The sequence below is a fragment of the Cygnus olor genome, chromosome 10, assembly GCF_009769625.2.
Source record: "Cygnus olor isolate bCygOlo1 chromosome 10, bCygOlo1.pri.v2, whole genome shotgun sequence".
Classification (NCBI taxonomy): domain Eukaryota; kingdom Metazoa; phylum Chordata; class Aves; order Anseriformes; family Anatidae; genus Cygnus; species Cygnus olor.
The window spans coordinates 17,312,986-17,338,893 of NC_049178.1; the positions used below are offsets into that span (position 1 = coordinate 17,312,986).

The 25,908-nt window shown below is 41.7% G+C and overlaps 1 protein-coding gene across 12 annotated transcripts in view; it reads left to right on the forward strand.

Annotated features, from left to right (window-relative positions):
- The window catches only part of MITF (melanocyte inducing transcription factor), a 100,256-nt gene that overhangs the window by 68,348 nt on the left and 6,000 nt on the right, over positions 1 to 25,908 (forward strand). For 5 of the 12 annotated variants that reach the window (XM_040568483.1, XM_040568490.1, XM_040568489.1 and 2 more), the window contains exons 3-9: positions 11,815 to 12,042; positions 13,136 to 13,219; positions 14,662 to 14,757; positions 18,835 to 18,952; positions 22,130 to 22,204; positions 23,297 to 23,372; positions 25,004 to 25,151. In XM_040568483.1, coding sequence (XP_040424417.1) covers positions 11,815 to 12,042; positions 13,136 to 13,219; positions 14,662 to 14,757; positions 18,835 to 18,952; positions 22,130 to 22,204; positions 23,297 to 23,372; positions 25,004 to 25,151 — 825 coding nt within the window. Of the gene's footprint in view, positions 1 to 10,542; positions 10,695 to 11,814; positions 12,043 to 13,135; positions 13,220 to 14,661; positions 14,758 to 18,834; positions 18,953 to 22,129; positions 22,205 to 23,296; positions 23,373 to 25,003; positions 25,152 to 25,908 lie in introns of those variants that run through there. The other 7 variants (XM_040568484.1, XM_040568486.1, XM_040568492.1 and 4 more) reach the window with 6 other exon arrangements.

A 25,908-nucleotide genomic window follows, 5' to 3' on the forward strand; every position in this document is an offset into this window, starting at 1 on the left:
GGTAATGTGCCTCAGTTGACTATTGCTTCCAGCTGTACGTAAGCAGTAGGCCACCAGATGGGGTAAGGCAGAAGCAAAATTGGCTATTATTCAACCTGTTGCTTATTTACGCCCATTTTTGGGGGGTACAGTTCTGTGACACGTGGACTTCTGGCAGCAGAGGTGGCTGATAGTGTTCCTTGCAGCCCTGGTGGCCTGGAGCAGCAACGTGCTTTGGAAGTCAATTCCCCGTTGTCCCCACTTATTACAAGTTAGTTTATTTGCGCAGAGTGCTGTTGATGAGCACTAATTACATTCGTGTCAGAGGAAATTAAACGAGAAGCTGTCGTGCTCTGCAGCCACTATGGAGAGCTCAGCCCGTGAGACCGGTCCCGAGCCGGGCTGGCAGCGGTGGCCTGGGGCGCACGTGGTGTCCGCAGCCGGTCCCTGGTGGCGCCCCGTGTCCCGCACCACACCGCTGGTGGGCGCACACCGAGCTGTGGGGGCCTTGGTGCCGCTGCCACCAGGTCTGCTCTCCTCCAGCTCCCTTGCTTTATTCCTCTGTTCAAACTTTCAGTTAAAATCAACACAGTTCGGTGTGTGCCTATTTGCGTTTTTAAAGCATTAAGATCTCAGACTATTTATTCCATCCTGTAAAATAATGATATGCTAAAATGGTTTTATACTTGAAGTATAAAAAGGGGTAAGGAAGGTGGAGAGATTGAGTTAGGATCTAGTTATTCCACATCTAATCTCTACCTCTATCTAATTGTCCAGGCTCTGCTTGCCTGGAGCTGGGTTATGCTTCCACACTCTCTTAGGAAGCTAAAAGTTTGTGTACATCATTAATCAGTGGTGACAAGTTTGTTGTGATACACGTGCAGTGTTGCTTGTTTTCCAGTGGCTAGAGGCGATACGTGTATTTTCCACACTAATATGGCTGTGCTGGAAGGTGCAGTGCCTATTTCCCCTTGGGAACCTAGTTCTGTTCTTGTAGCAGCACTTGAAGGGTTACACCAGTGTGGTTTAAAATGGGATTCTTTTGAGACCAAGCCTGGAGGCCCTAAATGTCTCTCGCAAGAGACGTTTTGATCTTCTGACAAAACCAATACTTCTGAATTTCTTGGCAATACTGATCTGCAGCTAACCTTTGGAGAATAGGGATGATAACACACACCTGTCTTTGTATCTCGTAAAGTGCCTCTCCTGGTGAGCTGTTATTTGTGCTTTTTTGAAGTTCAGATGAAACCCCTGACAAGAGCTTTCTGTAAGATGTTACGGAAGGTGGAATTAGTGTGGTGCCACGCCACAAAATGTGATTCGAGTCCCATCAGGAGAGTCCTAACCCTGCCATCAGTAGGAGTGCACCCAGCGGAGCATCAAGAGCTCGCAGGCCCTTGCTCTTGTACAGAGTCAGCGCTGAAAAGGCTGCTGCTGCTGGGGCACGGCTATGTGCTGGACAACCCAGCTTTTCATATAGCACATTTTTCACAGCCTCTCTTTTAAGTATTCCTGATTTAAAAAAAACGTGCTCGTGCAACATCTGTTGGAGTAATGATTCTGACTGCACTTTTTGGTTATGGCTGGCTGAGCAGAGCCAACCGCAGCTGACTGAATTTGTGTCCAAAGCTTTCCCCAGTTCAGGTGATGGTGCTGCGAATGCTCCATCCTCTGGCCTATCAAGGGTCACTTATGTGGACAGGTGCTTCTCATTTCACAGTGTAACTGATTATTTGCCTGCCATATGTGAAATAACATGAGGAGAAGGGTTTTCAACAGCTCATCTCTGTGAGACACGGAGGGGCAGGTGTGCGGAAGGTTACAGAAGTGGCCGAGTGGCTGGGTGTTGTTTTTGTCGGTATAAAATAGATCGTGATGCTGTATCTCGGTGTATGTAGGGCCTGAGATCTTTAAAGGGCTGAAATGTTGCCATCCTTCTTTAACAAATGAGCCTACGATAGTCTTGTGTGTGTGCTTTCTCCATTTTTTTTTTTTCCTCCTGGGAGCCAGAAGATAGCCACCATCTGGCTGTTACGGGAATAAGATCATGGGGTGTAAAGGTGAGGTCACACAACATCATGGCTCTTTGCATTAAATACATCTTGGTGTTACAAAAGTGTTAGGGCAGCATTCCTTTAGCTAAGAAACAACTAAAACACTAAATTTCATTGTGGTTTAAGATGAGTGCAATAAACATACTTAACTTCTTACTGCTGTTACCTTTAATCTCTTGTGGCTACTGTGATGTCTGCTCTAACACCTTCTTTGTGAGTGAGATGTCAGGAAATAAAATATGTAATGTTGCTTAATGGAAGTGTCAGGGACATAAGCACTCTGCTTGCTAGGAAAAGCCATCACCTGTCAGCAGTAATGCTGACAGCACAGTTCTCAGCTTTGATGCTCTGTGGCATCAATTCGGCTGGCTGGGTTAATTCTCCTCTAGAGCGGAGGCCTGCCTCTGTGTAAGGGCTGTACGCACCTTTGTGGCTTGCCAAAGTACCAAAAACAAAATCCCAATTCTGGTATTTAGCAGAATGCTTCAGATCGTAGCCGGTTGAGTTTGCATGAAGGTGACTTGGGTTGTCTTACACTAGCGAGCACGGTGATCGAGCACTCTGAGGTACTGAAACTGCCTTATTACAACTCAGTAGGTTTTAATACAGTCATAAATAACATCACAGCTCGTTGAACAGAAGGATAAGAATCAGGCAGTTCGGTGGTAAGCCAGCTTGCATTTCCTTCACTTAAAAGAACTCAGCAGTTTAGTATTATTTTAGGCTGTTTCTAATGATCGTATTAGCAGCATGAATAAAACGGGTGCATCTAGACTGCTTTATTCTGCTTCTCCAGACCTTCCGTATTGGGGCTGACGTGAGACATCATAGGCTATAGGCAAAGTATTATAGAGCCCAGCAAAGTCTTTCTAATTTTTTTTATTAACTGTGACATTTAGAAGCTCAGGGCATTTTAATGGATAAAACCGTTCTGAATTAACAAAATCTTCATTCTGTTGCTAATTTTGTCTTACGGCGCTACATGTCTGTCATAAAGCAGATAGCCTCCAAACGGGCATGTTCTTAAACAAGTGTCCTTTGTGCTGTAGAGTGTGGTGCTAAGTGATTTGTTAAAATAAATGGTCCTTTCAAAATTATTATGACTTTTATTTTTGGGCATTCCTTTTAAAGTTATAGTAGGAAGGTCTTCCAGTTAGTGGTACAGGCCAAACACAGCACGCACTGTGGTGTTCGTTGGGTTTGGCATTAATGTTTTCTCTTTTCAGACTTCACTTGTGAGCAGTGGCATGTCTTGGTATGTGCTTTGTCAGTGGCCTTGGGAGCATGCTGCCCGTCTCACAGTCCCCGTGGATTATGTGAACAAAGAGTGTAGCAGTATTTCACCTGGATCATTTCAAAATACGTGTGCAACGAGTGTGGATGTCCTGTTGGTGTGCAATGTGCCTCTCCAAAGTAGTTTTTTTCCTCTTGAATATAATAATCCAGGAGTTGTATTTGCACTTACAGATAACTTCTATTCAAAAAAGGGAAGGACACAAGTATGATTCTGTTTGTGGGTTTTGGCTGTTCAATATATTTTGATCTAGTGCCATCTTTACATCTCTTCCTATCTTGCATTCCTTTGCTGAATGTTGAAATTTCATAAGTAAATACTTGGATAGCCCACGGGCAGTACTCTGAACACCACTTCTTTCTTACAAGCTAGAGCTGAGGATTTGAAAGATTTGCAGTCAGACTTAGTCCTCACTTGCCCCCCAAGTGCTGAAGATAGTGTTCCTCTACACCGGCAATTATCTGGGCTCAAACTTCATCTCACGTGCTATAAAATCAAGCAAGCTTTCACAAACTTCGTACTAACAAATAAGACTAGTGTTGAGGGTAGGGAGTTTTAAAACATTATGAAAATAGTGTTTGGTTGGTGGTTTTGTTTGCTTTCATCTACAGTTTGAGCAAAATGGCCAGTTTTAGCTTAAATTCCACCTGTGAAAAGTCAGTGTTGCATGATACACATGAAGACAAGCCCATGCGGGGACAAAGCAGATTCACTGGATTAAAATCTGTCGCGCTTGACAACTGTTTGACAATGAGTGACCCTAGCAAAACAGGGCCTGGAGAATGGCGCCTCTCCTCACCTCTGGAAACTGCCTCGGAGCCCTGCAGGATTTGAGGAGATGCACGTTCTTCCTTTTTGCACAGCTAAGTGCGTGCTGTCTCTGCTGTGAGCTCTAGAAATCCATCCAGAATCTCTAACCCTTTGTACCTGTGAAAGTTGATGTGCTTTAAGTCATAAGCTGACCTGTCAAGGCCCTCCTGAGAATGAGTGTTGCTGTTCTGCATTTCTTCCTTGCCATCAGAAATGCTGTGGAACTAAGTTGTTTGAAGCCACCAGGTTCTACAGCAGATGTGCAGTGAACCAGGGACCTGGAAGGGAAATATTCTGTTGTGCAGGTATAGCAGGGGTTACTGAGGGCCGGAAGGGTGGCAGAATTGGTAACTCCTGTGAAATGTAACTGATAGGCTTGCTCAAGCTCTAAATATGTGACTGCAGGTCAAAGCTGGCACTAGCTAATGCCGTGCTTGGCAGCCTTGGGAGGAAGATAAGGTTGGACAAATATTTTTACCAATCTGAAGTGACTCTTTCAAGTCAATAGTGAACTGTGTTAAGAGTGGTCTGGATAAATCTTAAGTCTGTGCTGCTATAGGAAGTGTGGATGATAGCACTTTGGCTATGAAAGGCTTTCCAAGGAGAAGCTGGGAACAGAGGTGGCTTCAGACCATCCATACTGGCTTTGGGGTAACTGAGATGTGTGATCCTACAATTCTGCTTCCTCTGGAGCTGACGTGTCTCTGCCAGGTCTTACAAGAGGTCTTATGGAGCAGCTTTATGTCTGTCATTGACAGTTCCTGTATGGGAGAGTCTTCTCTTTCATGCCCTAATGTGAGTAGTCTCAAAGCCTGTAGTGCAGATGAGAAAGGAGGATGTAGATTTGAGGTGCTTGAATCAGTTTTTTTTAACTTGGCAGTAATTCAAGCTTGCTGGTCAGATGCAGTTTTGTGGCCGATATTGTTGTCTGCCAGTCATGAAATATTTACACTCTCAAGGACCTGGTATAGGTGAAATCGTAGCAAAGATTTGTGTCTGAGGTTTTATGGAGTCAATTACTTGTCTGTCCTGAAATGTTGAAAAGGTTTCTGGTACCTACCCAGTAACTATAAAAAATAAAAATTTATGGCATGTATGTCAGAAAGTAATCAGCTGAAATGTTCATTTCCTAACAGAAAACTGTAGCAGTTCAAAGGATGAGATTCTGTCTGAAAACCACACTTATGGAATGGCAGCTAGCACGCCACTAACCTGTAAATTACATCAATTCCTGTCATCTTAAGCAAATTGGTTAACCTCTCTTTAATTTCTTTAGATACTCTTATCATGTGCTCCTATAGCTAAAGCACAGTTTTTAAATACCAATCACAAAAACTTCGTTCTTTTTTTGTCTGCTTCCGTGTCTTTCCCTTAGAGGAAAATGTCACATTACACAGAGGAGTTTTTGGTGATGGGCAAAACAATTCTCAGTTGTGTAAACGATGTTCTTTCTGTACAATGTGCCTTTTCATTTTCATAACTGTGTGTTTGAAGATGACTGTTGGAATCACTTAGACTGCAATCACACTGCTGGCTCTTAAATGGCTTTCTTGTAGCTGCCTTGATTTTCATGTTCAGAGTGTGTTTTGGATGAAGTAAGTAACACTTAATAAAATGCTCTGGTTAACAGATGTAATTTCCTTGCTTTGGCTATGTCCTAAGATAAAATACTGAAATAAACTCCTCTTCACACGTCATTCCCCAGTCAATAAAAGTAACTTTTCAGGTTTCTCCTCTTCCTGGGCTTTTTGGTCAGTGTTGTTCTAGTCATTGCCCCTGGGTTATGGACTGAAAGAAAGGGAGCAAATATGCTCTAGAAAAGATGGAGAGAAGGGGAGAACAACAGCCAAAGAAGTTATGAAATAGGTTTATCTGTTTCTGAATTCCCAGTTCCCCTTTGGAATGATATGTACTACAACCCAATCGACTTCTTTTTGATTATATTTCAAGTGAGGTAACTGTTTCATCCTGGAGGACTGGAAAGGTTTCAGAAAGCAAGAAGACTGAACTTCTAATTTGAAGCTACTTCAGACCACAGATGTCCTTAAGGGAAAAAACGTGATGTCATTGCTTAACATTTGAATGCTGCATGTGGGAAAATGTCTTTGAGAATGAGTTAAACCATTGTCTTGCTGGATATTTGAATTTCTCTGAGTTCGATACTGTGAGGGCTCTTCCTGGCATTGCAGTGAAACCCATGATCAATACTTTAATGAAATAATTGAAATTGTATGTGGTGCTTAGGATTTCTAGGCATAATAGGCCAGTCTGTGGTGAATATTGTTTGCAGAATATTGAATCTGGATTAGAAAGCCTAAGGAGAATAAAGGCTTTTAAGGCTGGGTAATAATGATAACTCACACTACAAGAAATCCCCCTTGAATGGTTATTTATGTTTAAGACTAATTTGCCAGCTGCTCAAAATCAAGTTAACTATGTATACGTGCTTTGACAGTAAAATGCAGTCATCTTAATGTAAGAGGCAGTAATTGATTATCTTTCCTTTTTGTTGTTCTCAGACTTTTTTACCTCATGTGAAATGATAAACACCTGGTTTTGACTTTATTCAAGGACCTAGAAAACAACTTGCTGCTAATCCCTGAAAGTGATGGGTCGAAGCAGCTTTAAAAACAAGACTAGCTGTGAAGGTCTGGACTAGCATACTGAACTGGCTTTCTGGTGCAGGGAACCTAACTGAAGCCAGTAGAGTAGCTCTTGCAAAACATGGCACTGGATGTGGTTTTATATAATTTTTCTTTGGGTACCATTAATTGTTAAAGGACGCAGAATTTTAACCTTTCTTAAAAATCCCATGACATTTAGCTGTCTAAGCAACAAAAAGTTCTATTGAACTGAGAAAACCGACCAAAAAGTATTTTATTTGTAATTATAAACTGTAAGTCCTAAGGCAATTTACTTGAAACAAATGGTCTTTTTAATTAAAAAAATAAAAATGTGGGGGTGAGGGGAAAAATTCTTCCTCCCAATTTGGTTAGATGTCCTCTCTAAATCTTTGGTAAGTTCCTGTGCCCAAGCCTGTCTATGCAGAAATGAAGCATTAAGTAGTTTGGCTGTGCTTTCACAGAAAGGTTCAGTGGTGTGTTTTGATGAGAAGAATCTTCTGTGTGATTCAGGCAACCCAAATGTGTTCCTTCCCTGCCTGTGGGGGACCAGGGAAATGTTAGGCAGCCCAGAGCTGTCGGCATTATGACGGGTTATCAGGAGACTCTTGCAGATGTACCACCACAGCTGAGGACTGGGGCCTCTTCAGCTTTGCTGGCTAACTCCTTGTTTGAACGGTTAATAATCCACTTTTTCCTCAGAAGTGGGTGCTGTATCTCTTGGAGGATACAATCCTGTTGTATTGGAGGAGGAAAGCAGGGGAGCTGTTCTGACCAGCAGGGTCTGAGCTCTCGCCACACGCTAGCTCCTGCTTGAAGAACTAGGCCTGACCATGGCCTAGGAGGGAAGCACGGGGTGTTGTGCTTCTGGGCCTCAGTGTGTGCCCCACCACAAAGAGTGGTGGAGGTGTGTTATCTGCCTGAACCGTGTGGAGATGCTTTCCTTCCTGTGGAATCTGCTGGCTTTGTCGCACTGCCATGAGGAGTTGGGATACCATTGTTACATGCCCCTCCATTCTGAGATTAATTGTGTGTTCTTTTATTCAAATGTGGAAGTATGTTGGATCAGCTACAGACTGAGAGGACATGTTTTCTCACCGAATCTCTCCTTTGCATCATTTCAGAGCAATTTAATGACAGAAAAGGCAGTTCTGTGTTCTGCAATTCACTACTGGACTTGTGTGAGAAGGTGACATGTCCTTGGAGAACTGTGCATAACTAGCAGAAAATGACCACAATTCTTCTGGTAGTTTTTTCTGTAAAGGCAATAGAGAGTCTTTGCTGCTGCTGCTGCTAATTTGAAGTCCAGACACCTGACAGTAAATGCATTTCCTCAGAGCCAGTTGTTACCAGTGTATAACAAGATTAAAAAAAAAAAAAAAAAAAGTGGTCTAGTGGATAAGTTTGTTCAAAATACTTCCAAAAGACTGTGCCTTTGTTTCTGAACCGAAGTGATTGTGTGGTGTGTCAGGAATTAAACCAGCTAGGTTACAATCTGTCTTTGCAGTTCTGCTGCATGTAAATCTGCAGTGCTGTTTGTCTAGCAGTTATGTTCCCTGTAAGGAGGAGGAATTCCCTTCACCTCCAAATAGCAGAAAATAGCCTCTGGACTCTTGCTGAAGTCTGTTGCCCTGTGCCAAAGAGGACGCACTTGTCAGTAAGGTTAAAGAGATCAGAGAATAGTTGCACTTCTGTAATTGGTAGAAATCTGATATAAGAGAACTGAAATAACTTCGGAGGCAGAGGTAGGTAAGGTTGATGCGATTCTTGAGAGAGCTCTGCGGGGCTATTCTGTAACAGTAAAAGCCTAACACAAAAGCTAAATGCCCAGCCTTACTTCCTAGTTTCTGATGAAAAGTTCTATCAGAAGTGCCAGCTGGCTTCCAAATACGTTCCAGCTGAAGTAAAAATGCTGCATTTTCATGCTCTTGTTGCTCTTCTCTCTACTTAGACACAGGATTTTATTTGTGTCATGCTACTAATAAACGATACCCTAATGTCTGCTGGAATTTAAAAGGAGCTGTGTTCTTTCTGAAACTGAATTTCACACTTTTTTTTTCTTGCCTTCCCTGCAACAAAGGCCAGCACAGCCTATTAAAGAAAAAAAATACTATGGAGTAGCAGAATAAGGCAAAAAACTAGGGGGAAGATGTGTTCTTTTCTAATGTCTATTTAGCCAACAAGAATCGGATGTCGCATAGGCAGCGTGTGTTTCAAAACTTGCTGTGTTGTGGAGTCAGTTCGGGGTATTAGTACCTCTGTAAATTGTGATGATACTTGCACATTTTGCGAGCTCTCGTATCGTCAGCCTGCAGGTTCAGACAATAGGGCCGTGCGTACGGTCCTTACAGCCAAATGGCGGACCGCTAATACATCAGCCCGGATCTGTTAGATGGTGTGCGGGATCCCAGCTATGCCTTTCATTGTAAGCTTTGTTACTGCTAATTTGCTCTTTGGGCATTTCCAATACAGAAGTTTTGGTGCCTGACCTCGGCAGTGAGAAGGAAGAGGAGGACAAGGCGTGCGGGTGTGCGCTGGGCGAAGCAGGGACCTGTGGCACAGCGCAGAGCACTCGTGCGGTGAGCATGGGGAGCAGTTTTGTGTCAGTGGAGATGTGGATCTTGGAATTTTGCTCGTCCCTCTCCTGGGAGCATGGATCTGTGGTTGATGCAGAGAGGAGGCTTAGTTCCGTCCCTCCCGCTGGCTGAGGGAGCACAAGGGGTTTCTGATGCTGGGGAAGGAAAAGGACTGTGCGAATACTGTAAGATGAGTAAGGCTTGTTTTTAAAATAATGTACTCTAAGATAAGGGTTATGAAAGCGAACTCATTTACTGATAACTTTATCTACTTGGAAGATGAAAATTTAAGTGAAAAATAGGCTTATCTGAGTAGCGGAATTCTTACCACTGGTGGTAGGAAAATTGATAATGCAGTTTGGGACCCGCAAAGCAAGCGCTGTACTTAGCGCAGCAGGCTGCTGGATTGTCTTGGCACTTGGTGCTACAAATCAGGTTAAGCTCTCTTAACACCCTCTCTTAAATATGTTTCTATGTGCAGCAGACTTTGGAAAACAGCACAAGTAGAGCAACTTCAGATGCATGTGCTTTAGCACAACACTTTTGTCAAGCAGTTGGGTAGCAAGGATAAGAAAGGTCTGGGAGGCCTAGGGACCATGTGCAGTAATGCCTCTGGGTGGACAGAGGTATATTTGCAATGTGCTTTAGCCAGTCATCAACCCTTTCTGAACCGGAAACCTTGCTGCTGAAGGCTGGGACATATTGAATGGGCACAAGGGAGGCTGAAGAAGCAGCACGGCTCCTTGAAATCCTGAAATCCTCCCTGTGGAGCTGCAGGTCCTGGGTGAGGCTGGTGCCCGGAGCAGCGGGTGCCGAGGGCAGGGCAGTGGGCTGCTGCGGCTCCCGCGGTCTCATCCTGAGCACCCCACAGCTGGTGGATGTGTGTTGGGCTCGTAGGGCATTCGTTCAGTTATTTCTTCCTCCGTACTTAAAAACTTTTAACCTTACTGCTAAAGAAAAATACCATTGTCAGTATGACTGGAACGAAAGATGAATAGCAAGTTAGCCTTGAGCAAACTGTCAATCTGACTTTGATAGGCCATCACTTAAAAGGTCCTTTTATGTTTATGAAAAAGCATGACGTCAAAGCCAGGGAAAAAATACCAATACTTAGGGCTAAACTTGCACAGCCCCTGTGTGAACTGTTTGTTTCTCTACATGCGTAGCTAATTAGCCTAGATTACTATAAGTCTGAGCAGTGGCGTTCCAGTTTCTGCTGCTGGTTTGGGGCAGCTTGTTTATGGTGCTTCCGTATGTGAATCGCTCAGACTGGAGTAGCATAAAGCAAAGGGTATTGCAGTCACTTCTCTCACAACCTATCAGTATTATGCTGGAAATGCTTGAGTATAATCATTATCAGGTGAGTTATTTGCAGACTCATTTTAAAACCTGTTGCTAAGAAGGCTTGCAGTGGGCAGGAAATCCTTTTCCTCTTGTATCTAGTTTGCTTTATTTAATTTCTTCCACAAAAATGAGTGGGGAACGTGCATGGTCAGTTGTAATGGTAATAGAAGTCGCTTTACTAGGACTGTTCAAAACCAACAAACTTTTCAGAGTATTATTTTACTTGTTTGTTTTCTACCTTTTGATAAAGACATTAATGATCAAAGAAAGGTGACAGTGTTTCCAAGATATGGTGACATTTTTTCCATTTTAAAAAAAAAAGGACTTTTCTTCTCTTGCTTATTTAGAGTGAATGAGAATAGTTCGGTATTCTTTTTTCATATTTTATATGTGAAAATATTTCTAAGCACTGGAAAGCCTATCTTAAATACAAAAATGGCTGCTGCTGAGAACAGTGATTGATCTGACCGGAGACACTGCTTTTCTTGCATCTTCTTTGTGTAACGCATTTTTTAAACAGGCCGTCTTATTTGTATGTGATTTAGGCCATATATCTGAGTTATAAATAATCTAGAGACAAAAAATGGCACATTACTTTTTTTTTTTTTTTAACAATGCATTTGATATTTTACAAAAATGAAACAAAAACCAACAACAAATTAAATCTGTCCTTTACTTGAAATCTGATAAAGGATAGCGGTTGATACATTTGGCTATAATTAGTAGCTATTAACAAGTAAAATGAGTCCTGCTGTGCCGTGTATTTCTCCATATTTTGGTGAAAATTACATGTCGTGTAGCTGAAGGTCTGAACAGAGAAGCACCTGTTCTGGGGTATCTGTGTGACCTGGAAAACCTGAGCATTGGTTTTAAGTGGGAAATCTCCCCATGTGAAAGAAAAGTGGAACTCGTTGCCCTCCTGTTAATAAGTCAGTTATTGAAACGTTCTCTCAGGAACTCATTCCTTGCCACTGAACGTGAATTAGTGAAGCCCTGTTGAGTTCCTTGGAGCTGCGCGGGTTTGTAACTGGGTCAAATGCTTAGCTGGTCTATATCACAAATGTATAGCTCAGATCGATGCCACGTGTAATGACGTTGTAAAACAATAAAGCACGTTCCTAACTCCTGTCATACAGGTGCAGACTCACCTTGAGAACCCAACCAAGTACCATATTCAGCAAGCCCAGCGGCAGCAGGTAAAGCAGTACCTCTCTACCACTCTAGCAAATAAACACGCCAACCAAGCCCTGAGCTTGCCATGTCCAAACCAGCCCGGTGATCATGTCATGCCGCCTGGAACTGGAAGCAGCGCGCCCAACAGCCCGATGGCCATGCTTACGCTTAACTCCAACTGTGAAAAAGAGGTAATACGCTCTCATTGTGCATACTCTTCAGTAAAACGGAATTGCATTCTGCTTTCTTTCTGTTTCAAACCATATTTGCTAATTAAGATGTTATGTTTATCTTCTTTTCTGAACTGCTCACTTGGAAAATGCAATTAATGCTTCTTTGCCTGCCTGATGAATATGTATTTGTATAAAACATTAGGGCAAAAAAAAAAACCTCTGTCCATGTAATTCCCCTTTTTGAACTATTTTAGCTAGTTTATGCTTATTAAAACTTCTATTTTTTTTTTGCTTGCTTGATGCACACAGTGAATAGTTGACCTTTGGAGAATACAAAGCAGTTTTGTTAGCTGTAGCTTTCTGGAATAATGTTATTTATGGCCCATTCAGTGTAGAAAGAGCAAAGAGCATAACAAAAATAACTGAAAAAAGCAGACTTTTTTAAAGATATTTTAGGGTTTTAGAAATTTTTGGACTAAAATTTGAGCAAGTCTCTTACTTTATTTCAACACCAGATTATCTCAGCTAGTATATCCTAAAATGTTACTGATGTGCTCTTTCAGCGCTGCAAATTTGAGACTTCACTAGCCTGTGCCTAGAAGTTGTTCACAATCTTGTCTTAACATTTGCTGGCAAAAACTTAGTTGGATGTTGTATGTGCTCAGGTGCAGAATAAAGGTTAGTTGAAAGACATTAGCAAGTAAAAGAATCATGTCAATATTTCAGCGACTTGACAAACGAGAGAGAATTATAGAGCTCCCTTTGTTCCCCATCCTTCCTCCGAGCCTTTGTGCCAAAATTTTAATACAGATGCACTCTGTGAGGAAAAATTTATCCAACTCCAAAAACAGTTATTTAAAAACCTGGTTTTTACACATGCAAGAGGAATTACTTGTGCTCCATAGTTTTAAATGAAGTGAAAATCCAAGTTCCATCCTATCATCTCAGTTGTATCACAATTTTTTTCTCAAGTTATTTACAGCTTCACTTTGCTGTGTCATCAGGCACATGTGTGCATGACACCGTTTCAATCGTGCTCTTTTTGGGACTGAGACTGTGCCATGAACTCAGATCCATGCTTTGCTTTTTTTTTCTCCTTTTATTTCTGCAGGGATTTTATAAATTTGAAGAGCAAAGCAGGGTTGAGAGTGAGTGCCCGGCTCTGAATACACACTCACGAGCATCATGCATGCAGGTACTGGATGACACAGGAGTTGGAGCACTGAACACCTTTCCAATGAGAATGTTTCTTTGAACTTATGCTAAACCGTAAACTTGACCAGTAATGTATTTAACAAGTTGAATGTAAAATGTATTTAAGAAACAAAACAACATAACCCCCACTTATATTACAAATCTGCCATGTCCTTACATATTAGCATTGATATCAAGTGCATTAAAACATCTAGAAAAGTGTTAACCCTTTTCAGAACTGTAACACTATAGCAGAAGACCATTGTCAAGGGTGTTTTAGGATCTCACTTCAAGAAGTCTTTTAAAGCAGTTTTTCCCCCAAGCTGCATGTATGTGTTGCTGTTGTGATACTTTCTAAGAGCCCATTTTTACGCAGATCACACCTGCGCTTAAGGGGGGAGGTAAGAGAGAGAAGGCTTTAATCCTTCCATGGTAATTTTGTCCTCACTAGTCATTTTTTAAAATTATTTGTATTTTTTATTATTATTATTATTTTGAGCAGACTGCTTTTTTGTTTTAGTAACAAGACTTCAGATATGGGCTGTAACTGTTGTTTCCTTTCTTGCCCTCACTTCCAGCCAGTGTAATTCATTCTGATCATACTTTCTTGCACTGACACAAAAATGCCCTAAACTACTCTTTGTACTATCAATTTTACTTTTTAAAAAATTATTATTATTTTTTTAATTAGTGTCACTTAAGCTTATTTTTTATGGTGATCAAAAAAGAAATAGGCAAGCTGCAGGTCAGCTCAGAGCATCTAAGCGGTGCTTTGGAGGACTCTGTTCCACCTGATCATATAGGAACTTACGGAGGAACCCTCCAGCCCAGCCCCAAAAACCGTTTCCACCACCTAGGATCATCACTGAGCTACTCTTGGGTGGTGCTTCCTGGGAGGGAGTATTAGGAAATAAATCAGATTCCCCCGTTGAGGGAGGGCAGCCTTTCAGCAGCAAGCCTTCTTCCCCCTGCAGATGCCAGGGCTCAGGTGTTCCAATCTGTAAGCAGGTTTTTGCCCCACACCTGGATGACTGAGGTGGAGGGAGGGCAGGCAGTGCTGAAGCCCTGTGGTTGGAGATGAGGTGACGGGGCCTGTGCAGAACCAGGGAGAGGGTTTCACATCGTTGGTGAGGTTTGTTGTATGGGCACTGATATCCTCTGCTGTTCCTGGGAGGAACAGCTTGTCTGTGGGCAGGTAACTGCTGATGGGAGGTGCGGAATTGATCACGAAGCCTCAAGCTTTGCTGTGGTCTGAGAGCCCTAGCCGGACAGTGAGAATTAAGTCAGGGGGATTGGATCTGGAGTATGGCAGAAGTGCACAGACCTCTGCCTTGGTCCGTACTGCAGAGAACCGGTGTGTTGCTGAAGTGCTTTGTTAGACTTTTGTTCCTTCTTGGTTTTGATAACTGTTTTATTTTTTATTGTTCACCTTTACTGTTGCAGATGGATGATGTGATCGATGACATAATTAGTCTAGAATCAAGCTACAATGAAGAAATCCTTGGCTTGATGGACCCAGCCCTGCAGATGGCAAACACGGTACAACGGTCCCTTCCTTTTGCTTTCCCTGTTAAGCCTAATCGCTGCTCCTCAAGTGAACATAAAACTGGAGTGTAACTATTTTTTCTCTGAGCAGTTAAGCAGTTATTGTACTGTCTGTGGAGGGTAATGAGGTGTTCTGTGAAGACCTCCAGGTATACAGTTGCAATGAAGAACAAGTTTAAAAATGCAAGCTAGAGTCATGTTGAGGGAATACAAAGGAAAAGTTTGCCCTTTTTTATTTCAAATTCAAGTTAAACAGTGGAAAGGTTGTAGTAGAGGTGTGAATTGAACTTAGAGAAGTAAGCTTATACCCATTGATATTAGTGGGCATATTAACGGGCATCGAGCTCAGCTTCAGAAACCTAAAGGGAACCTTCGGCACCCCAGCTTCCCATCTTGTCACGTGCAAATAAAAAATTGTAAGCTATGCTTAAGCCTGTGTTAGCATCCCTGTCCAAAGCTGCTATAATTTAACCGTGAAGCTCTAATATCATATATTTATTTAGTCTGATTGCAAATGGAGATAAGTCCCAAGTTAGACAATAACAAAGATGGTACAAAATAAAAAATAAGATTAAAAAAAAAAAAAGGCAACCCCTCAAAACAAACCAAAGGTGAAAGAATAAAGCTTAAAACTGAACAGGGAGAAGGGCGCCCAGGAAGTCTGGGAGAAAAGACAAGAATGCTGAGATGGGAAAGTTGGTGAGCAAGGGAAAGCACATATTACCTCCAAGTTGCCAGTTCTGTTTGCTGGTTCACATTGCTGCGAGCATTAACATAATCGTACTTCTGGCATAATCTTATTTTGATCTTTTGTGGAGGGTAGCTCCAGCGAATTTTTTGCCTTAGGCTTAAGTGCTGTTAGATCTGGCTGAGTAGATGTCTGCCAGTGCTGGCGTCTCGTTCTTTTTTATCTAGTGCCAAAATTTACAGCTTACCACTTAGCATCGATTTTGTAGCATAGGTTTACATTTGCTGACAGTACTTGTCTGATGCCATGTAACCTAGTCTGGCTCCCACAGATTCCCACAGCCCTCTTGGAGGCACGGAGCGTGCTGCAGGAAACAGCCCGCCAGCCTCCCCCCTTAGATAGTGCCCTTGGAGTAGTCTACTAATACGGTTAAACTGCTAGATGCAAAAAGTATGTTTCAGCCTCTGAATTAACCTGGTACCAATCGTGAAGTGATGGAAAACGAGCCACGTTCCTCAACAGTTGGTTCAGGGAAAAACAAGCCCGCCATAACAAACACTTTTCATTTGGAATGAGATTTAGCTATGGAAACACAGAGTATTTTACTAGTAAGGAATTGCTGTCTGTAGACTGAGCTAAGTAGAGTTGGGAAAAAAAAATAAAGAGAGGAAATGGTTTCTAAAGAGACACAACCTATAAATAGCTGTGCTGAGACTACAACAAAGGCTGCTATTGTTCCGTAACCAACAAAGAATGAAAGGACCAGTTTGTTACGTTTGGTAGCAGTACTTAATTGATAAACAAAATCAGAGATTTGTGCGTAGAACAAGCGGAGGGGTGTTTCTAAGTACCCTCTAACTGAAAAGGGCTCATTGCAATACAGTGCCTCTGGACGCGTTTGTAAACTTTGGTATTGGGTCACAAGTTAACCAGCTTTGCTGCTGTGCTGGAAGGTGTCAGAACGGAAGCTGAACCCCAGGAGTATTGCAGGGACTGCCACTGAGCGTGCCCTTGTAGGTAAGGGAGCAACACGGCACCTTCTGGGGAACAGTGTGTGTACCTCAGAGACAGCCTTGTTGGTTGCACAGCTGATGTCTCAGTGATACACACAGAGCCTGAATGACCTGAATGTGAGTGCTTATTTCATTGGAGTCCGTCATATTTCATGGTGTGAAATCTTGTGAACAAAGACACACCATGCTGTCTCAAGGAAGAAAACAAACCAAGCCTGGCATAAACTGCTCTTCCTTAAGTCCCTTTTAGGGAGAGTTAAGGTGAATTAATTTCTTGGGGATGATCTGAAAGATGCCGCATTAAATGTCTTAGCTAAAATCATTTAACAGCCTTAAGGAAAACATATTTAAAATATAGAAACAAACTTACAAAGATAATCACCTGTGCAAATTTCTCCCTTTATCTTTCTTTAGTTAGTTAGTGATGCATCAGCAGCACTTGTGCTTTGTTGCCCAGCTCTCAGGTGGGTTCTTCTGGTGCAAGCCATTTCTGCAGGACTTAGTGTGCACAGCCAACAGCTCCTACCCTTTTGCGGTGATTGCTGCACAGTTCCTTACGGAACCTTACACGGAAATCCAACCCAATGTTGACACCTGGGGATGGGGAGGTAGAATCACAATGCTGTTGTAACACGCAGGGTCAGTCTTGCAGTAATTACAACAACTTGGGGACCTCGGCTGTTCTCTATGCTTCGTTACAGCCTAGCTGCTTTACCCAGGATTTGAGATGCCAGTTTCTGGTTTGGGGGGAAAAAATATCTTTTTTTTTTTTTCCCCTCTGAAATTCCTAATTATATTTCACATGTCTGGTTCTGAACTTCAAGTCCCAGAGCTACAAACAAGTCCTTTGTGCTCTCACCATACTTGGGAGCATGAATAGAAAAAGCACGTCCAAGTCAGAAGGTTTTGTGACGCCATTGCTGCTCCTGTGTCACGGATGTGTTGAGGGGCCAAAAGATCTGAGGGTCAGCCTTGTAGAGCAGTGAGATAATGGTCACAGTGACATTAATGTGGGTGTGTTGCAACTAGGATCACGGTTTGTGGAGGACGGCTGGGAACTAAAACAGATTTATTATTTTTTTAATACATATTTTTATATGAAATTCAGAAGCTAAGTGGTGTGCAGGAAATTGTAGGACTAGATTTGCTGAGAACTCAGGTACTTTTCCCTCTGTCACTTGAAGACCAAGTCAGAGGACCTCATTTTGCTGTTGGCTGCTGTCCAGAAGTCTCTTGACAAATCTCAGCATGGCTTTTAGGTGGTGGCACTTCAGCGTGTGCATATCAGCTTTGTTTCTTATGGTTGCTCTAGGTAGCAGAGAAATTTTCTTAAGTCTCAGTCTGGCAAGGACTGTCAGTAGGAGTTTAATAGCCTGTGCTGTGACTCACTCCATTGTATTCCCCAACATTATTTACGTGGGTGTAAAGTTAATGGTCTAATCTCTGCAGGATCAGTGTCTTGGAGGGACTGGTTTTCTTTGCAGCAAAGATAAGAAGTGTTGCCACTCAGATAAGGTATCAAAGTGTTTTATACCTGTCTTCTCAAAACCTAGTTTGGAAACAAAGAATAGACAGGTAAAATAATCCACTCAGGATACATGTGGATTTCTTTAAATTTACATTTTAATATAAAGGGATAGCTTTGCTGAGTCTCGTTGGAATACTATCCTATTTCCTTATAAATCTCTTTCCTTAAACATACCTAAAGAAGAATTACAGAATGAATGAGTAGTTGAGGACATTTATGTCAAAACAGTCTTCCTCCAACTGGTACATGTTTTTGTTACGCAAGGTGAAAAACAAGTTAAAATAAACTTATGAAAATATTCTCTGTGTAACTAGCCTTCAAATCACATAAAAAATGTGATTGATGAATACGGTGTCTTCCGACAAGCATGTAATAACTCGCTAAAAACTTTGACTCACGTGTTACTGGAAAAATGGGGGCATCCTCCGTGAGTCTTCTGTAGGCTCTTTCAGATCTTTCACTTGGAAGCGGTGAGGGTACAGATCTTATCTTCCAGTGAAACAATTGTGAGGAACAATACAGCAATACTTGTCAGCGTGTATTACCTCTTCTTTCCTAAGGTTTTTTTTTTTTCAACTTAAATGGAGCCGTGCTTCCCTGCATTAAAAAATAAATAAATATTGTCTGCACCTTCTTGAGAAGAGAGGACAGAACTTTCCCAATGTAGGTGGTTTATTCCTCATGCCCGTGCATATGTGTAACTTTTGCTGACCTTATTGCAAGCTCTTTTTGCACATGGAAAAGAGCACAGAGTTCTTAGCAGGTGATAACTCATTTATTTTGTACAAAGCTTTTTCCATAAGGCAAACCAACTGATCTTTCTCCTCCCTTATCTTTTCCAGTTGCCTGTGTCTGGGAATTTGATTGACCTTTATGGCAACCAAAGCATGCCTCCTCCAGGACTAAACATCAGCAACTCCTGTCCAGCTAATCTTCCTAATATAAAAAGGGAGCTTACAGGTAAATACATATAAAATACTACTTCGGAGCTATGGTGTAATTGCTTTGAATTCAGGTGATACTGAACATAATGTGTTACAATTTTTCTTAAAAAAAAAGGATGAATGGTTACTTTTTGCAGTCATTTTTTTAGTAGATGTATTAGCTGGTAATGCAGCTGTATTCGCGTGCGTCTGTTCACTGTCACAAATTAAGGCAGAGTCCTTAATTATTGCAGTCAAATCTGCACATTCAAAATGTTGTGCCGTAGGAAATTTCCATGCAACTCTTGCAGAGCTGTTTTCTAGTTTGGACCCCTTGTTTGCTCTATCAACATTAAATTTTAACAACTTGACATCTGGAGTATCTCTGGGATTCATGTTGAGGAATACTGTGTGCTGAGGCTTTCTTCTAGTAGGGGAGGACTATAATGAACAAATGACTTGTAATATGAAATCTGGACATCAAGACTCTATGAAATGTAAAATCAGGCACGGAAAAGATACTGTTTTAAATCAAGGTGAAAGTGAAGTATCTTCTGAAGCTCTTGTCGTGTCGGTGCTTCCAGCAGTGAAGTTGGTCTCATCTGAATAAGCTGTGGGAGTTAGGGGAAGGGAAAGGGAACATTAAAAACCTTCCCTCTCAAGCACATGCATACAAAAGCTAAATAGTTTGAAGGCTTAGAAGAGAAGTTCTGTATTCTAAAGCCTGTTTTATTTTTGCTGTTTTGCTTCACTTGTAGATGAAAGGATGTAACCACATGTAGGGTACGTATACAAGGCAAGCATGTCTGCAAATGAACAAATAGAGATTCGTTCTAGAACCAATGACAAGATCATCTTAATATCCAGAAATGATTGCTCTTAAGCCCAACTGAGAGTCATACTGTGCTGACCTGGTAGAGGTGTAGTTTCTTTCTTGTCTCTCTCCTTTCTGTTGTGAAAACTCACAGGCTGACTCAGTTGCAAAGCAGGTTCTGGACAGGAATTAGTTTTAAGTAGAGCAGTTTTAATAGCCCAGGAGTGAGCTTCTCAGGAGGAAATGCCACATCTCTGAGCTGGTGGATATTTGCATTTCGTATGAATGCACAGAATTTGAGCTCTGCACCAAAGGAAGATACACAAAGCGCAAAATGACTTGTGGCTGCTAGAGAAAGAAAAACTTCAACAGCATGTTGAACTATGTTAAGAGGAGGGTGGGAGGGGATGAGATCTACTCAGGGTCCTACATTACAGACAGCTTCATTGCCTCAGTTACAGAAAGCTACAAGTGGCTGTAGACTGCAAGCTAAGCACTCAACTTGCCACGTGTCTAGGCTGGTGGATTCACTGCTGGTGATTGTGTAAGACTTTGGGCAAAGAAGGCAAAAAGAGGGGAAATTAGTGAATGAAGTGGTCTTATAGAAGTCCTCAGTAAGTCAAAATAGATCTGAACTAAGCTAAATGTCTATGTGCTACCGTCATGTGTAAACAAGCAATTTAGTTAAATGCGTTTTCTCTTAAACATATATGGTAGCGGATTGCATTTAACTTACAACAAGTTTAGGAATTAAACTCAAATTTAACAGCAGTCACTTTGACATTGATCCGGCCAAGCCTTTGACTACTGATAGTGCTTTCCAGCAAACAGTGATTTTTAATATTGGTATGTTTTTGTAGACAGAAGTCTAGGTAGGAAAGGCTTCCTCTTTTCACAGAAGTTTTATTTAGAGGCTGGAGTTTAATCTCTAAATGTACAAATGTGGAAAAGCTTTTGGTTCTCCATTTCTCGATATTGCTGTTGGAACTAGGTTGAAGAGAGTTAGGTTTTTAACAAATGCTAGACTTAAATATTGCTTTCTCCATCCTACTGTATAAATATCAAAATGATAAAGAACTAAAAAAAATCAAGTCTGTTACCCAGCATCTGATGCTGATGATAGTTGTGAGTTGTCAGCTGTAGTTACTGAAGCATCTAATGGGAATCCTGCTCAGCTGGGAGTGCAGTTTCAGTCACTTTTGGCCTTACAAACTTCATATCTGTTTCATAATGCAATGTCAGACTAAGCCCAGATTTCATTAAGACGTGAAATAATCTTTCAAGCTTTTTTGGGGGGGATCCTTTGGGAGCCTAGTATTACGAAGGTTATGCCTTGTCACACTGCACGTAATGCTGGGGTAACTTCCCATACTCCAAGGGAGACAAACCTCGTCACCAGTTACTATGGGTTGCATGGGACATAATCCAGATTCCATAAGAAGAAAATAATACAGAAAATAAACTTGTTTGAGTGACGGGTTTTCTTCCCACAAAGGAATGTGTGATAATAGATCACAGGTTCACTTGTCCTCACTGGTTTACTACAAAACTAAATAATGTTTGCTGGTTTTGTAATTTAAGTGCAAAAGGGAAAGGGTTAAGGATTTCGCCTCACTTTTTTTTTCCCCAAAATTAATATGGATAGAACAAACAAGTACTTGAAATAGTTTGGGAAATGTAAGGTCAAATGAGAGCTGAAAATAACAAGCTTAGTTATGTGTTTGCCTGAACTGTTATGTGCTGAAGTCTGAGTAATAAATGTGTGGACCAAAGTTAAGAATAGTTGTGATCTGAGGAGACTTGCCTATAAAGGTGTTGAATTTTTTAAAAACTTTTTTGGTATAATGGGAACAATTAATATAGCTGGAAAACACAGCATTTTTAGTAGGTCACTTAAGTCGTACCTTGAGTGCCGTGGTGATGTGCACACGTTGCCACAAAAGGACATAGTCTCAATTCCAGCGAGCAGAGCTGCTGACTCCTGGCTGCTTCACATCCTGTGCAGGTAGCAATGCAGTAAGCATGTTGTTCCTCTGGTTCAGCCTCTGTGTGGTACATAAGCATGTTGTCTGCATGTGTACGTAGGAGAAGGTATGTTGGACTTCAGCAATTTGTTGTCCTCAAATACCTTGCTGAATCAGGGCCTCCGTGGGAAACGTTCTCATCGTGAAAGTCAGCATAGGAAGTGTGGGAACAAAAGCTCTGCAGGTACAGGGGTAACGTTGAATACCAGCTCTGGATTTCAGTAAACGCAGCTTATGTGACGGGCCCTTCTCACTTTATGGAAAGGCTGTGATGATTTGTTTGCCAGTTGCTGATCAGGCTTCCTTCACAAATGTTTCACAAACTGAAATGTTGTTTGAATTACTTTAATTCTAATTACTTCATTCACATGCACAGCATGTATTTTTCCTACAGAGTCAGAAGCAAGAGCATTGGCTAAGGAGAGGCAAAAGAAAGACAATCATAACTTGAGTAAGTTTGGTTCTTCGCTTTTTACACCAATTTTAGTAATGATTATAGTTGTTTTTAAGTGTTGGAATGTGAGCATCTTAAATCTGAATAAGCCGCTTCACGTAGTACTGGTTCATTATGTTATGCCCATAGATCAAATACCTCTAATACTCTTGAAGTGTATACTTAAATCTACTCTTCAATTTTAACCTGTTTTCCAAAAAAGCAAAATGGTCTAGGTGGTCTAATTCCAAGTAATGATCTGTTTATCTGGACTTCTTGGAAGTATGCCCTCAAAGGTGGTGTTACCAGTAAAATTACTGGGAACAACATCTCATCCGATTGCTTTGAATAAATTCACCTTGTGATTTTTTGCTGTTTAAAAACAAAACAGAACAAAACCACTAAAATTTAAGGTAGGTGGTCAGCTTATGACTTTAAACACCAGTGCACATCCTCAGTGTGGCAATTTTATAAATTCCAATTTGAAAGGAGCGCTCATTTCTGAGTTTAGAAAAGTAAAATAAAACAATGAGCATCTTATGACTTAAGTATCAAAAAACAACTTAAGACTCTTTTGTGTTAATAGAAAAAAGGTGCTCTTTTATTTCTTGAGCTATTCAGAAGCCTTTTCCGTAAGCTCTTGTAATAACATGAAAAGCTGATGCAAGAAAGTTGATATGTAGGTTTGATTATTTTTATGTACTCAAAGCGTTGAATCTGAAAGAATACATATAAACGTGCCTATACTTTTTGTCCCTTTTCCTGCTTTGGGATTTCCCTGAGCATATAAGCTTTTGTCTCCAAATTTTTGTGATATTTTCCCCTTGGAAGACAAACACTTCGTTATTTTTATTGGAGTCCTGTGCTAACACAGCCATCATATATTTAGAGTCTCACTTTAGATCTTGCCACTTCAACAGTCCCACGTTTTTAAAGCATAGACAGAACTTCTGCCTCTATGTGTAGGAGAGCAAAATAAATTACTACATCACTAGATTTTAAGCTTCAGGCAACAATTTCAAAGGCACTTAAAGAAATCTTTAATTAAAAGCTTTATACTTTGTAATTAAATGTATATGACTTGTAACATTTGTGCTGTTTTTCCTAAAGTTGAACGAAGAAGAAGATTTAATATTAATGATCGTATAAAAGAACTTGGCACTTTGATACCCAAGTCAAATGACCCGTGAGTATGATGTGCCCACGGGTCCGTGGAAGGGAGGGTGGTGGTGGTTGTTTTTAGAAGAAATCTTCTAAAGATTTAAAGGGGAGAGAAAATTTAAATTTAAAGGGGAGAGAAAATCATAAAATCCTGAGTTTTCTTTTTTGATGTTGGCTTTCCATAGCAGTAAAAATGCTTGAAGGTTCTCAATTTGATGACTTTTGTCACAAAATAGTTACAGAACCCCAGCAGCAGCTCAGCATCTCGTTAGAGCCCTGTGCTTTGGCAGCATTGGGGCTGATGCTACGAGTGACTGCTGTACCAGCAACAGAGCTGTCAGGATGTGAACGCTTAGTCTAGTCCAGCTGCTCAGCTGACTACATAGCTGCTTGTCTTGCTAAGTGATTCTTTGAATTTATTAGATGTCATAGCTTGGCAAGACAGAACAGATCCTTCTTTTTGTAGAAATGGAGGGCAGTTCCTCTGGGAAGCCATCACATTGTCCATCCCTCCAAGAAAAATAAAGAAAAAAGACTGTAGGTCTGTGTCTGTTAAACCGATAATTTGCCGTGTTTGTGGTAATTTCCCAAAAGGCACATTGTAGTTCTTTCAGGTAATTCCGGTGTTACCGATTTGTCTTAGCATTTACCTAATGCTGGTTCAATAGCAAGGAACCCCTCTCATGCTCTGGAGCTTGAAAATGTCACTTAAATGTGAATCAATGCCCAGTGAGGCTTCGGGGCAGACTATTTTAACTCATAAATACTCTTTAGAGAGGCTCTTTAGCTTCCTCTAAGGCAAAGTAATGTTACACATTATCAACCTACGGAACAGGTGGATCTTTGGTCTGGATACTCTGTGCTGAACTTTCTCCTTATTTAAAAAAAGTCAGCATAGGGGAGAAGATGATGCAGACACCCTCTGTGTGTTGGAGGAATGATGTGGGAGAGGCAACGTAGAAGCCCTGTACCCCCCTCACTGAAGGTCACACCTCGGTTGCAACACGGCATTTATATTTTTAGCAAGAGTTAAGCTTAAAGCATCCAAATACACTGCTGTGCTGGGCTCTTCTCTTCCCGCTGGGATGCAGCTGTGGCACAGTGCCACCAGGAGGACCGTTGCTTGCTGCTGCTTGGGAGCTGAAGGGCCTCGGGTCTTCCTCCCACAGAAACACCAATTCCTATAAGGTCCTTTATGAATTCGAGTTCCCCTGCAGTCTTTTAATTACCCAGCTGAAATCAGGCATCGCCCAGATAGCAAGCAGTATGTTTTGAGCGGTGTCTTGTGGGGTTTTTGTGCAGCCTCGCAGAAGGCAATGAAAGGAGCCCTCGGTCTTCAGTCTCTGCAGTGCTTGCAGAAGGCAGGGGCTTGTCCCTCTGGCCCAGAGGGCTGTGGGGAGCCCAAACCACTACTGAGCAGCGCCTGGGCTCCGTGTCCTTCAGCTGGGACGATGCTCGCCGCCTTGCAATAGCTGTGCTCTGGCCCCCTCTAGTGCATTTCAAAAGCCTCCTGCATTCATCAGCTTGGAAGGAATATTTTATTAGCTGACTGTTACATAACGTGGGGTGGAATCACAGCTGCTGCTCGGAAGGTACTGGCTGCAGCATGAAGTCCCCACGGCAGCCTTAACCTTTCCTTTTGTGTCGATTTCAAAGGGATATGCGCTGGAATAAGGGAACTATTCTGAAAGCATCGGTGGACTACATTCGTAAGCTTCAAAGAGAACAGCAACGCACAAAGGAACTTGAGAACAGACAGAAGAAATTGGAACATGCCAACAGGCATCTGCTGCTCAGAATACAGGTTTGTGGGTACATAACCTGCAAGTGCTCTTGATGTTGGAGTGTGTGGCTGCAAATAGATGCAACTGAAGCTTTTTTATAAGGATTTGGGTTAGTTGGAGCCACCATTTTAATTAATAGTGACCAGTACTGAGATGTCTGCAGAATTTTTCCAGAATTATCAGGATCCATTAGTTAAAATAAATAAAATCACACCAAAAAATAGCCAGATGCCCTCCTCTGCCCCCTCCTCCCTGGTCCCTAAACTCCTCAACGTTCTGGTAAAGCACTTGTGGCTGGTCTGGTTGTGTTCTAGTATAGCTAACATAAGTTGCAAGCCATACTATAAAAAAGATCTATATGGTACTATTTTTTTCTGTGTGCCAGACCAGAACCAGGACTTCATGTATGATCCATTTGTTGGATCAAGTTCAGTTCAGCTGTCTGTTGTGCTTTAGGTGTGCTTGTGGAGTTTTTTGGACTTGCAGCTTTAGTGGCTTTTTCTCTTCTGAAGCTGTTTCTGAAAACAGCAATAAACAAAATCTGTTTTGCTTGTGGGTTTTCTTAATTCTGTTGGGACCAATGTTGTTGGGACCAATGTAGGCCCTGCCTGTCAGAGAGGCTGTGCAGACTGGAGTCTGCCACATCCGAGCTTTCCTCTGACAGCAGGAGTCATTCTGCAGGAGTCTGTCATCTGCTTTTTGTTTGCAGGGTAAACGCTACTCGCAGGTCAAAGTGAGCAGGGGGAAGTATTGTTGTCGGACACTGCAGCATTGGGT